Here is a 15,139-nt window from a genome sequence, read left to right on the forward strand (position 1 = left end):
GTGACTCAAGTGGTAGAGCCAATAAGCTCAAGGACATCATCCAGACCTTGGGTTCAAATCCTAGAACTGGCAAAAATAAAAATTAGGAGTTGTGCTCAAGCTGTGTCAATAAGTGACTATCCATCTCCTGGTTTAATTTTATTTAGCACTATTAAAGTTTGCCTATTCATTCATTCATTCATTGAGGATTGAACTCAGGGTGTTATGCTGACTAATCCAAAGACTCTAACATTTGAGCCAGGTCTCCAGTCATTTTTTCTTTAGTTATTTTTTTCAGATAGGATCTTCTACTTTTTCCCAGGGCAGGTGTGGGAGCATGATACACTCTGTCTCTTACATAGCTGTAATTAATAGACAAGAACCACATTGCCTTCTTTCTATTTGAAATAAGATTTTGTTAAGTTTTGCCCAAGCTAGACTCAAATTGTGATCCTCTTATCTCAAGTAGCTGAGATTATATGCATGAGCCACTAAGTGTGGCATTCAAGATGGTATTTTAATAAATATCAACTTAAGATTATATTATTCTACACTATTCTTTTCTTTTCTGGCTAACCACTGCCATGGATTAACTAATCTCCTGGCTTAGAAAGGTAGGATGAATTTGAATTAGTGGCCATGGCCTTCAGATATTGAAGTGGGGATAAGAGAAGGTTGAGGATCCTCTCTTCAATACTTGATGGAACCTTAACCATGGCAAGCAGAACCTTTACCACAATACCACCATGTATTTTTAGATCACATGATTGTCTTATTTTGGAAAGGAGGTATATTGCTATTGACAATAATTATGGATTCATCCTGACTGCCGCAAAGTAAGGCATATTTTAACTTATTTCATTTTCTTGCTACTTTATTACTCTTAATTGTTTGTATCTCTTAGGATTTGTGAAAGAGCCTTGCCACACATCACACACTTGCAGAATATGCCATTTACCTAAGTGACTTACAACAGAAAATAAAAATCAGAGCCGGGAGCTGGTGGCTCATGCTAATTGTTTGTATCTCTTAGGATTTGTGAAAGAGCCTTGCCACACATCACACACTTGCAGAATATGCCATTTACCTAAGTGACTTACAACAGAAAATAAAAATCAGAGCCGGGAGCTGGTGGCTCATGCCTGTAATCCTAGCTACTCAAGAGGCTGGGATCTGAGACTGAGCCAGCCCAGGTAAGAAAGTCCATGAGACCCTTACCTCCAAGTAACAACCAGAAAACTGAAAGTGGAGCTGTCAATCAAAGTGGTAGAATGTTATCCTGGAACAAAAACGCTCAGGGACAGCATCCAAGCCCTGGTTTCAAAGCCCTTAGACAGACAGACAAATAAGTATGGAAGTAAATAAATAAATAATCAGATGCTGTAAATGTGCTTACCTGAAAAGCATAAAAATCCCCAGGGAAATTACCAATGTGAAGATTGACATAGAGTGACCTACCAAAGCCAGGTAATACAGAACATATGCATTCTGGAAGAGAAATGTTAAAAGAAAAAAAAATAGATGAATGAATGACTAGAAAAAGAGGAAATAGTTTGATGTATAGAGACTAGTGCAAATCAACAAAGGTTTTCCTTCTTTAAAGTATCTACTAATTAGAAAAATACTTTAGAGGATGAATTTTTTGTTTATTCATATTATTTTCCAGAAATAAATCAATTTACTTTTTAAGAATAAATTCCTTGAGATGAAGAAAATCTTGTTTAAAATATACTACAGAAATAGTTTTAGATATAATAAAACTTGTTACCTGCTATGCCCAGTAAATAATGCAGGCAGTTCTAGGGTCTTATTTTAGACTGGGCTCTATCTGATACTGAATGGTAGAATAGATTCTATTTTCCAAATTCTTCTGACTCTCAGCATTGGGAATATTAGGAATATACTGAGAGGCAGCACAGTTAGGGTGGCAGATTTTTTATGCCTTTTTAAACCTAGGATGCAAATAGACACAACTTTGCATAGCAATTAATATACCTTTGAAAAAAAGTAGTATTCTCAGTAATTATTTGATTGAAGAAGTCAAGTTTTTCTCTTTTCTAGCCATTGGTCAAAGAGAAAGATGTTATATATTTTGGTAGACCTATTGAAATATTTTGTATAACTGTGTAAAGATATTAAAAATTAATATCTTGGTTGATTTGTTTTTGGAAATTTTTGTGAGAAGGATTTGTGGAAAACATTTTAATCTCACACTAGATGCTTTGAGGGGAACATTTCTATGTCTTAAAGTTATTTCTTTCTCAGATGTGGCCAGGGTGTCTGAGATCGTTAAACCTGGCAGCCTTGATTATCATTTATTTGAATTTGCATTATTTATAACAATTCAGTTAACATAGTTAATTTTTTTTCTATCAGATTCTAATCAGCATTCACAAAGGAAATTCCTTACTCGGTGACATGTCACTTCAATCCGACTTTATTAAGTAAAGAGCTTTCCATTAGGGTGCCTTTGAGCTTGATGAGCTGACTAATTTGTAAAGAGGTCACTGTCTTTGCTGCCTTTATCTTGAGCCTGTCACAAGATGTCCTATTAGTCAACTGGTCTCTATTCTATTTATTCATCTTAGTTGTGCTGCTATTATTGTGTTCTTAAACTATATTTAGTTGTACAAAGAAATTCCCATTTAAAAACCAGTTTGTTCACTTTCATTTTCTATGCAGTTTATATGAATAGGATATATTATTTTGTTTTTACTAAAGAAATTATATACTCTTCAAACTTCTTACCAGCAAACAAATGCATGCAGCACTTTTGTTTTTTTGCAATTTATGTAGTAATTAATTAGTACTCAGGTTGATCTTTGAGGGAAATATCAAATCAGATTGCAACCTGAAGAGTAGTTCAGATAAAAATCTGTACAATGTAGATAAACATCAACATTATCTCCTTTCAGGGTGAAGAGGATTTCTGGTACATTTCTCCCTTACATTGGCTCAAAATAATCTTTTCTAAGCTGAGATGTTATTCAAAACATTAGTAGCTAAGAAGATGTAAGTATTAGCAAATAAGAATAGGAATAGGTTGCTTCTGAAAATAATCTCAACTGCTCTATGTGTATCAACAGGCTAATGAGAAGGCCCTCAATAAGGATTTCCTCAATGGTTGATAATGAAATTGAAGAGAGGGCAGGGTAGCCTTTAGCCTGTAACTTGTGGGGAAAACCACACTCTTCCAGGATGAGAGAGATGTTAGGGAGAGTCTCAAAATGTCCAACTTCTGGCTTCAGAGGGATTGCCATTATATAGTCCAATGGCTTGATTCCATTGCTCACAGAAGTCCCTGCAACACTGAGTGGCAATCAAAAAGAGACATACTATTTCCTCTAATGGCAGAGATGCTAGAATTTATAACTCATCATCAATTTGTTTTAACAGCAGATATTTATCCATCCCCATGTACAAGAGCCTTGTTATCCAGTACTGAGATCTGAAATAGAACCAACCTGCAGTTTCTCAGGAGTGAAAGCATTGCACAAAGTGTAGTTGGACCAGGTTCGATTGTTTTCAGGATGCTTAAACCAAACCCCTTTTTCATCGCAGTATTTCGTAACTTTTTCTGTTAATGAAATGTAACAGTTGTGACCTTAATAAGTCAAAAATCTCAAGAAGGGCAAAACATAATTGAAAACTTTAAAGCCATTCCAAAATGTTAATCAGTAGACCATGAATGAGAACATCAGTCAACAGAGGTTACATGGATGGGATGGATATTAAATGTATTTTAATATGCATTGTCTCATTTTATCTTCAGAAGTGGGTATTGCCACTTCTAATTTACAGATTCTCGGGCTATATCCCTAGAGACTCAAATCCTAGTAGTATTATGTGTGAATATACATAATAATATAAAATTTATAAACACTCTATATGTGTTTCCAAAGGGCATCAAGATTGAGAACTCCTGTTCTAAACCATTTTCGTCCATCTTGGCTCTGTGCCATTACTGTTGGTTTATATTGATGCTAGCAAGGTTCTAAATGCTTCCTTGTTACATGGTGCTTTTTACCCTCTGGCATATTCCTGCAGAGTTATCTCTTTTGAATTTCAATATTGTTCTTTATTCTTTCACTGTTTATCTTTTACCAAGCATTTTCCCTAAAATGAAACCTTTCAAACCTTTAAAAGGCCAGATGGTTTGTGCATATCATGAAGATGTAGGTTTTAGTGCGATATTAAAATCTTTAATCATTTAAATTTGTTGAATAAAGATGTTTTAAAAATAGTGTGTGTGTGTGTGTCTGTATGTGTGAAATGGAATGTTTATAAGACTGAGGGTTCCATTAAAAAAACTGGTCTGAAATTATGCACTTATATCTGGAAATGCCTATTTTGCTCATCAAAACCTCACCTTTGAGTCAATATTTTACCACCATTTTGGCATTGGCTCCTTTGGAACTGGTCAGGTAGAATCAATGGCCAAACAGATCTTTGTGCCAATCAAGTTACCTCTAATGCAGCTGTCAAATTAAGATTAATGAAGTATCACTTATTGATAAGAGTCACTAAAGACCTAAAGGATTACCACTAGATAGATTTAGAGTTTATAAGAATGTAGCTAGGAGTTAGGGCACTCTACAAAGCCTTTTTATTATACTCCAAACTTTTCTATCAAAATAGGAATTCCCAGAAGTAACTGATGTGTCCTAGTTTAAAAGGAGGCCGTCTGCAACTACACCTCAATCATCGTTACCTTTGAGGGGTAGAATTTTGGTTTTAGGAACAAATGATATCTTTGAGGGAAATATCCTCCAAACATTGTACCAGGGACAAACTCATTTTTCCAGTCTCATTGGGATTCTAGAGCCAATTAACACCCTTTACTGGATATGTGGTTAATGCTCAGTTCACTCTTGAGGGGTTAAAAAAAAACCCTCAATCTACTGTAGGGACTTATATATTGTATCTGTGGTATATTTCAAATTATAATTAATTATAATCATAAGTAATTATGTTTAAATAATTAAGATATGAAAATGTAACTCATAAATAAATGTATTCACAGAATTTTGGAAAAACTAATTTAATTTAATTTTTTAATTTTTAATTTTTGCTGCTCCTGGGGCTTGAACTCAGGAACTGGGCACTGTTCCTGAGCCTCTTTGTGCTCAAGGCTAACTCTACCACTTAAGGCATAATGCTACTTCCAGGTTTTTCTGAGTAGTTTATTGGAGTGAAGAGCCTCATGGACTTTCCTTCCCGGGCTGGCTTCAAACTTCAATCAGATCTCAGCTTTTTGAATAGCTAGGATTACAGGTGTGAACCACCAGCACCTGGCTAACATTCTTTTTGTAGTATATATAATATCTATTTCTATATGTATATGGAAAATAACATCGTTGTGTGTGTGTGTGTATCTTACAATTCTTGTTTTTCTTCATGCATTCTTTATTGTTATTATTGCCAAAGGTGATGTACAAGAGGGGTTACAATTACGTAAGTCAGATAAATAGTACATTTTTTAACAATGTCACCCCTCCCCTTGCTCTCTCCTAGAAAAACTAATTTTATTTTATTGTTTTTTACTGAGAGTTCTTTCAATTGGCTCAATTGTTTCTTTTTTTTATTGTGAAAATACCATACCTGAGGGGTTACAATTACATGAGCAAGGTAATGAGTACATTTCTTATCAAGCATTAGTGCCTCCTCCTTTGTTTCCCCTTCCCCATCCTTTCTCATCTCCTCCCCCAACCCCCTCCCGTCCCCCCAAAAACTAATTTTATAAACTAGAATTTCATATGCATAATGAACCCATAATATGACTGTAAAAATAAGGACACCTTGTAGTACTTGCACAATGAAACAATATTCCATTTACAGAAACTCTGGGGATATAACATGAAAATACTTTACCCATTGGGTCAAAGTCTGGAAAGTAATCTGGGCAGAACTGATAGGACATGGCTCCAGCAGGCGTGTCATCCCAACACATCCAGCCATCCCAAGTGCGGTTGCAGTACAGACCTGGTTATTAAGGAAAAAAAGAAAGAGAGAGAGACAAAGTAAGAGAGAGAGAGAGAGAGAGAGAGAGAGAGAGAGAGAGAGAGAGAGAGAGAGAGAGAGAGAGAGAGAGAGAGAGAGAGAGAGAGAGAGAGAGAGAGAGAGAGAGAGAGAGAGAGAGAGAGAGAGAAAGCAAGCAAGCGAGAAGCATGGAAGCCATGTGGTTTTAACTAAAAGACATCAATCAGAAGTCAGTCTTACATGTACCTGTCCCCTGAGGCAGTCAGGACAGTTTGTGTTTCAGAGTCAATTATCACCTTTTGAAATAGCCTTAACTATCTTTAGCTTATCTATGACCAGATTTTTCTCATGAGATGACAGTCATGGTTCTAGTTCTACTCTGTAAGAGGTTCCAAGGTAAAATTTATCAAAAAGAGCAAGTAGATTATGTTTTAGTCTTCTCTATAGTTATTTAATTGTGGACTTGAGGTACAGGTTGGTTGTTAATAGAATGGATTTTCATGGGCCCACTGCTGGTATGTGGTAAGTTTTACTTTTAAAAACTTTATTCTTTTGTAAAATATCCAACCAGAAAACTGGATTTGGATTAATAGGTCTTGCCATTCTTGTAAGGTATGCTATGTGTTCTCACCAGTATCAGCATAAGGATTTGAAAGGCATTGACAAAATTCCTACTATCAATTAATTCCTCAAAAATTTAAAATACATTTCAAGGATGAGAATACTCTTAGAGGAGAAATGTTGCAATATTTATCAGCATATTGCATCTAATCAATCTTTTTACATTATGCCTTTATTTATAAACAATAACATTTAGGAATTGGCAAGATATAAAAGAATTTAAACAGGGAATTTGCCCTGAGCAATCTGGTTCTCACAACCAAAAATTTGGTTGAGAGGCAAAGATTAAATTAGACAATTAAGATACAATTAAAATTTCTCAACAAGTGTTGACTCAGTGGGATTTAATTGTGTGTGGACAATTAAGTTTATCTTGTTCTGGAACTTTCCATTGGGATATGGAAATATTTTTTTTAAAAAAGGGAAAGCAGCAGCAACATAATTAAAGAATTAACTTTATGTACTATTTTATAGGGTTTACTCCATTTTTCCTCAAAAGATATGTATTAATAAATTACTAAATTTTTCTTCCAAAAACTCCTTTAAAATACTACTAAAAAAATAAAATACTACTAAAAATGCTATTAGTGCACACACAATTTTATCCCTCAGTGAAGGCTTCCCTTTACATCTATATGGCTTTGGACTGTAAGGATTCTAACAACCATGCATCTGAAAAAGTTTCCTTGTGTAGCTCTATTCTTAATTGCAGGATGATGGAATTCTTCCAAGTTCCTACTGAATGTGCATGTTCAGCATGTAGGTAAAACACACACAAAAGGCTTTATTAGTCTAGAATTATACTTTGTTAGCAACTTAATTAGATCACTTCATGTGTTCATCAACATTGGCACCAAGGATTTTCTTGCCATCTTCAAAAATGAAATCTACCCTACCACATGCTTTAAAGAATTTCAGGCTCTAAGAGCAGTTCTCAAAGTTTATTTTTGTTTGTTTGTTTATTTATTGTTGGTTGTGGGGCTTGAACTCAGGGCCTAGGTGCTGGTCCTAAGCTCTTTTTGCTCAAGACTTTCACTTGACCACTTGGAGCCACAGCTCAACTTCTAGTTTTTTAGTAGTTAATTGGAGATGAGAGTCTCACAGAAACTTTTCTTCCTGAACTGGCTTTGAACTATAATCCTCAGATTTCAGCCTTCTGAGTAGCTAGGATTATAGGCATGAACCACTGGCACTTGGTATTTTTTTTAAACAATGAACATACCATAAAAAACTCAATTTTTCAAGGTGATTTAAAACTCAGCTGAACTCACTTGGTCTCTTAAAATATAAGGCTTGTTGTTATTGTTATGATTGTTGTTTCTGTTGTATCATTTCTACAGGGTTTCTCCTTCAGGCAGAGCTGCAACTAATGCCTTTCTAATTCTTGATAAATAATGAAACTACTGCAGTTACAATAATACTTGTCTTTCAATTGACTTGATCTTAGTTTAAAGGAAAGAGGTAAGTGTAAGAAGTTGAAATAAAAACTATTTTAAATCAAACTACATGTAGTAATAATGTGTTTAATCCTGTTTTCCCTTTGACAAATTAGGGTTATGTTAGAATGTTTGAAGTCCTAGACTATTACAGCTTCTCTTTTATTTTCTTCTGAGACTTCTATAGATTATAGAATATACTTAGCACTGAAAATATTTGGGAAATCAAAAAGATCATTTTAGAGAAGGTGATAGATATACAGTGCTTGTCTAGGATAGATCCTAATTCTCCAGGAAAATGGGTATAGAAAGAGTAAGTAACAGCATGAATTGTCCACCACTTGACAGCAAAAGAAAGGTATGTCTATTTAATGAAGTATATATCTAATTAAATAAAGGTATGTCTAATTAAACGTAACAGGATTTTGACAGGTTCCACCCCAGGCACATTCTCTGCCCACCACTTTCCACTTCTTTTTCCTGTCATTTTCCGTTCCCTTCCTCCCCCACCCAGTCCTGTAATGTTCCTGCTTCTTAGTACTGAGCTATTGCAGTAATGTTATCATGAGGGCAGATGTTAGCTCAAAAGAAGTTAGATGAAGTTGAGAAATGAAGCATATCTGCCACAAGAAATACACAACTATACCATGGAGCAAAAGCTGTTGGAATATTAAGTTTAAATTATTCAATACGTATTTACCCAAGAAAGATAATACATCCTTCATGCTGTTTCAAACACAATTCCATATGTGTCTTTCTCTTTACCTTCTCCCTGGTATGGAGGCAGCTGCTCCATTCGTTCATAGCATTTGTACTGAGCATCAAGCAACTTCTTGCGTCCTAACATGTACAGAAACGGCTCATGATCCATTGGCTGATAGGTGAGATTTGAAGAGGCAGGAAGAATTGGGGTTGGTTGCTGTATTAAAAGGGAAACTCAGTTACTTACTCAGAGTAGGGATTGGTGAATACATGCATAATGGAGATAATAAAAATTTGCAAATACTTTTCCTCTTAGGAAAAAACATAATTTCCATGTAGAACATTTTGTTTTACAATTAAAAAGTATATGTGTCTTTCATATATAAACTTTACTAATTTTAGAATACTTCTAAGATGTATTAAGCATCCACACATGCATATTTTTCTATCATCTAGGATTATTTCACTTTGATTATCATTGTAAAGTTTAGATGGAAACAAAGGAAAGCAACTAGTTTCCAAAAACACTAATAGTAAGTTAATTTTGCCTGCTTTTGAACTCTTACAAATTACAGATCACATTACTAAAAACAAAGAGTGCAATAAACGTGATTCTTTGGTTGAGTTTTTCAGTAAATATTTTTGGGATTGGATCATGCACCCTGCCAGACATATTTTTCTATTTATTCAACAGAACAAACAAAATATGGAATTTGGGGACTCTGATGATTGACTTTGAGATCTTTAAATTGGTTTCACCAACACACAACCTACATGGATTGATTTATATTTGTTATAGAAATGTCAACAATGCGTCTGAATAAAAATGGATTCTTTTTACTGCTAGAACAATGGACACTTATTGTAAATAAAGTTGATATTATCCTTGAATATACAGATTACATATTAATGTGTTCTCATTTTATGATAACATTAAACGTACAATATTTATTAAATTTATTATAGAAAAAAGAGAAATTAATGAACCAAGTAAAATGATTTTGTGCAAACCCTTTACTCATGAAAGTGAACACAATTTTTTTTAACATACAACCTGACACCAATAAATTGTAAAGAATAAAGTTTCATGAGTAACTCTCATTCTATTAGGAATTGGAACAAGGATTGTGAAACTTGAAAAAAAAACCTTGAAGAGTTCTTGTGTTTAATTTTTTGTATTTAATTAATCCAGATTTGGACAAATATGTAAGTGTGTACTTTAAGAATTCAACTTACTGAGCCATCAAAGAAAGAAAAGCTCACGGAGCTTACACAGTAGAGATGTTAATGGCTTATGTATCTATTCTAGATGCTTGTTGTTTTAGAATATAGACATATTTTAAGAAGTATCTAAGAAAGATATTTTTACTCTTAGATTCTTTAGTTGATATGAAAATTGTCATTTGTGCATTATTAACTTCTGGGCTAGTTTTGTCATCAAATCAAATTTTACATGCACTTTAGAAACTATTTCCTTTAAGTTTTTTTTTTCCAGATGAGCATTGTTTTCCTACGACTGAAAACCCATTAAGAAATGTTCCTGGACTAGTTGGAAATTTGTTGGTTCCATGAAGGAATAGTATGTACAAAGTTATCAAGTGAAAAACTTAGCCCATTTTTCAATCACATCTTTGTTTTGTGTAACATAGCCTTAACATCTGATACTATGGAAATAATACCTTAGTGAGAGTAGGTAAACCTCATGTCAATGACAATCTTACTATTCTTGCAATATTGAAACAAACTCCAATGAACTTGGTTTGGAGCTTGGTTCAATAGAGATTGCTTTAACACTGAAGGAATGAGAAATCAGAAGTCTGCTGTCAGGTGGGTCACTGCAATGTGAGTCTGCTCCTGGTCTACCATATTTGAGCATTGATGATGCAAATTTCCTAGTGGTAGATGAATGTGTGATAACTTTATTCTTAAAATAATATACACATTGGGACATACATACATTCTCTGTCTACATATATCCATATATATATAGAAAATGTATGTTATATATGTATGTGTATGTATACATATACAGAAAAAAGGGTATATACTTACAGGTATATAAATATTGTATGCATATATAATTGCAATCATGAAATTTATTATTGCTTAAAAGTAACACTACAAACTTCAAAAATTCATTAAAACTTTTCTGATGTTTAATATAAACTAAAAATTGTGTTGAGGTAGTAATTTTTCAGCAATTATTGTCATCATAGCGGGGCAAAAGAAAAATCTATTACATAAAACAATCAAGCATGCTGGGCACCTGTGCCTCATGCCTGTAAACCTAGCTACTAAGGAGGCTGAGATCTGAGGATCGTTGTTCAAAGCCAGCCCAGGCAGGAAACTCTTATTAACCACCAGAAAGGTGGAAGTGGTGCTGTGGCTCAAGTGGTAGAGCACTCTCCTTGAGCTGAAGAGCTTAGGGGCAGCAACTCAGGCCCAGAGTTCAAGCCCATGACCAACCCCTCTCCCCCCTGCCAAAAAAATCAAACAGTGTGAAAGATGTAAAAATATTGACTTATCACAAGTGTTGTGTTTATACTATGCTTTTGAGGGATTTCAATAAATATATGAATCCATATTTTAGATGATTTCTTCTATTCTATGTATTAAATGGTGATAGAAACGACACACCAAGGGCATATTCTTTCAATAAAGACTAGTGTTCAAGTTTTGCAAATAAATTATGTTACATGATTTGTCAAAAACCAACCCAAAATCTCCAGTGTAGCAGTTTAGCGATCATATATGCGATGTGACTTCCCAAAGTTCAAGCAAAGGGCTCCACACATATGACAGCCAAGCTGCCCACAACAGTAATCAGCTGCTGAGACATCATGGAGTCATTTGAGAAATACTTTTAACCTTCTGCATAGCTCTAGCTTCTGGAAAAGTGAACAAGACTTGCAAGGTTTCTGACCTCGTGGGGCTTGCATTCTGGAATGTTCTATCTATCCTCATCATTGAAAGGAGAGGAAAATATTCTACTATGAAATGATCACACACTACAGCAGTTCCTACTTTGATATGTCAATCAGTGTATTTTGGGTTACAGTTAGCTTTGAGAAGAACAGTTAGAATGGTTTGGTTTGGAGCTTTGAAAAATGCTTTGCCTGTGTAATAGTCCAAGCTCATTGAAGCAGAAAGGAAAGCTGCCTACTGATTGCTTCAGGAAGATTTTTTTTTTAAAAAAAGAATGTGTCATAGAAAAAATGCTCCTTCCTTTGAAGAGTGGAAGAAAGTGTTTGAAGAAAATGTATGTATCAAATTTTGTTTTATGGACAAATCTTCCAAATGAAGTATGTAGTCCAAATATAGAGGATAGAATTTCTTTTTTTCCATAGTAAAGAGAACACAACACCATTTAGATACCCTGTTCAGTTACATTTGCTAATCAAGAGGTGACCACTAACCATAAAGTAATTCTGTATATAATGAATAAAGTCATATGTGAATTTTTCAATTTTTAAGTTGCAAAACTTATTAGGCACAACTTTGTATAAAAATAACATGCTAGGCTGGGAAGGTGGCTCAGTGGTCGAGTGCTTGCCTTGCATGCATGAGGCCCTGGGTTTGATTCTTCAGCACCACATAAGCAGAAAAAGCTGGAAGTGGCGCTGTGGCTCAAGTGATAGAGAGCTAACCTTGGGCTGAAGAGCTGAGGGACAGTGCCCAGGCCCAGAGTTCAGGCCCACAACTGACAAAAAATCAAAAACAAAAACAAAAAATGACATGCTTTATTTTTTTCTAAATACAAAGTTTATCTGTAGTTCAATCTATTTTGTTGGTATTTAGTTTTTCTCCCATGGTATCCAATATAATCATATGTTTTTATTAAACAAAGTTTAGAAATGATTACATATACTATATCACATAGGATTTTATTTGAATTAAAACAAATAACAACATAATATAAGAATCACAGAAGTTCCAGCATTTCTGCATATATCGTAAAAGGCATGAACACTTATAGACTAAATAAAACATTCTGGCAGTCCCTCTTATTGAGGAACTTGTATAGTTTTCCAACAGCATGACATAACCTGCATTTACAAGTACTGGGTAACTTTTAGAAAATTATACTGTAATTTAGCAAAAGAAATATTTATTTGATAAATTGAAGTCATCTAACAGCCTGATAGGATAAATAAACTATCCATATTACCAAAGAGGTATAAAAAATTTCATTAACAATCATTTCTCAAAACCATTTATTTGATAGATAACATTACAAAATAAAACTTCATTTCTTAATTAAATTAACATTTAGGGAACACTCGTATAATAATTTTGTTCTCGACTAATGGAAAGGGAAACAGTTTGGGTTACTTATAACCCTGGAACTACATATTAATAATAATGAAATCCTGAAATCCTACATAAGCCTTGGTTGGGTCAGTTTCATGGGATGAGATATTAAGTACTCCTTACTGGCAGCTGCATCCATTGGTGAATACTATTCTGATGTGGTGAAGAGGATAAAGATCAACGTATTTATGTAAATTTATTCAGCTCCCTTTTATGTCTTACTGAAGCTAAAGTAATGATGGTTTAGCAATGTTGACACAAATAGGCAGGCTTTAATAGTGTCTTCTTACTTGATTACCCTTCTAGCTAGATAAATCTTTTAGACCTTTTGGAAATTAAATAATTTAATCATGATTTTAAAGTCTGGAAAAAGAGTTATGGAATAATAATGCTATATAAAGTCTTAAAAATTCTTAGTTTTGGGGAGAAGTAAATGTAAATTTATTAATAAGACCAATGGAATTCAGATGTTTTAAAAGCATTGAACAGTTCAGAAATTATGACTGAACTTGACATTTTATTTGAGAATATTGTCAATTCTCATTACAAATTTTGAAGATAATAATGGAGATGTTTTAAAATAATACTAAATTTTTGTGAACTAATAAAACAAATTTTTCTGTGAAAATCACAAAACCAATTAGCAAAGGTTAAGAAGGGAGACATGTCAACAAAATATTAACAAAAGAGATTTTTTAAAGGAACTTAGTTTTCACATTAGGAGAACGATGCCTAACCTTGTAAATGTCAAGCCAGTCACACCCAAACATTATTTTCTCATCAGCCATCTCAATTAACATGGCTCAGAAGAGTCTTGCTTTACTTACATTCAGAAGAACAAACAGTGCAAAGCACCGGCAGGTAAAAATGAACTTCATTTTTGGTTGTTGAAGATCTTCCTTTGGCCTAGAAAAATACCAAAGTACAAGGATTTAAATCAGTATAGTGTATGGCATCATCTCATTTTTCCTTTTCTTCTCTTTCTTTTCAGCTTGACGAGCATTCTTGTCCCAAGATGCCCTAAAATAGAACACAGGTAAGTAAGAAGAGTATGACTGAAACATACTTGTAGGTGCATTGTTCAGATTGTTCCTCCTGTCGAACATTTTGCTGTCTCTTAGGCACTATTCAACATTTCTTTGTATATTCGGCTGAATGAAAGAAATTCTGAGAAACTTTGAGCAATCAACATCAATGTCATTAATGGAACTACCAAAAATAATGGAAGCATCCACAAAGACAGCACACACTACACTTAAGGCAACATAAATCTGTGGTTTGTGAAAGTTAAATAGTCATGTTTTGTAGGCCATCTAAGTTCAACTCAAAAGTAGTCTTATTTAGAGCTTTGAATATTTTTCCTGTAACTATTTCTTTTTTTAAATTTTTTTTATTGTCAAGGTGATGTACAGAGGAGTTACAATTATAGAAGTAAGATAATAAGTACATTTCTTGTCAACCATGTTACCCCTTCCCTCATTTTTCTTCTAATTTCTCTCCCTCCAACCCTTCTCCCAAGTTGTACAGCTGATTTACAACATATTTTCTTGTGTATATCACTGTTGCATTGGTTCTGCCCTTGTCCTTTGTCTCACCATTCTGTTGTTCCCCTTCCCTTCCCTAATTTAAATAAATGTACAATACAAGGGTACCAAAATCAAATACATTGACAACAGCACCGTTGGTGGAAATGTAAACTTGTTCAACCACTCTGGAAAGCTGTATGGTGGTTTCTCAAAAGACTACACCGAGCTCCCCTATGACCCAGCAATACCACTTCTGGGCATTTGCCCAAATGACTACAAACAAGGCTATACTAAAGCTACCAACACAACTATGTTTATTACAGCATTATTTACCATAGCTAAGATATGGAACCAACCCAGGTGCCCCTCAGTAGATGAATGGATAAGAAAATGTAGAATATTTATACAATGGAATTCTATGCTTCCATCAGGGACACGGCTTCATTTGTAAGAAAATGGAAAGACTTGGAAAAAGTCATATTAACTGGAGTAAGCCAGACCCAAAGAAACATAGGCCCATGGTTTCCTGTAACTATTTCTTAAGTTTCATATGCTCCTGGATTGTGAAAATGGCAATACTGCCCA

General features: G+C 34.3%; 1 protein-coding gene across 1 annotated transcript in view; it reads right to left on the bottom strand.

Annotated features, from left to right (window-relative positions):
• Nucleotides 1–13,929, bottom strand: part of Calcr (calcitonin receptor) — a 34,044-nt gene extending 20,115 nt beyond the window's left edge. The window contains exons 1-5 of the mRNA XM_069997275.1: nt 13,856–13,929; nt 8,781–8,934; nt 5,851–5,961; nt 3,444–3,556; nt 1,376–1,467 (exon numbers count right to left, since the gene is read on the bottom strand). Coding sequence (XP_069853376.1) covers nt 1,376–1,467; nt 3,444–3,556; nt 5,851–5,961; nt 8,781–8,934; nt 13,856–13,906 — 521 coding nt within the window. The 5' untranslated portion in view covers nt 13,907–13,929. The remainder of the gene's footprint in view (nt 1–1,375; nt 1,468–3,443; nt 3,557–5,850; nt 5,962–8,780; nt 8,935–13,855) is intronic.
• Between the last annotated feature and the right edge of the window lie 1,210 nt (nt 13,930–15,139).

This window comes from Dipodomys merriami, unplaced genomic scaffold (assembly GCF_024711535.1).
Source record: "Dipodomys merriami isolate MVZ:Mamm:240054 unplaced genomic scaffold, mDipMer1.0.p SCAF_5, whole genome shotgun sequence".
Classification (NCBI taxonomy): domain Eukaryota; kingdom Metazoa; phylum Chordata; class Mammalia; order Rodentia; family Heteromyidae; genus Dipodomys; species Dipodomys merriami.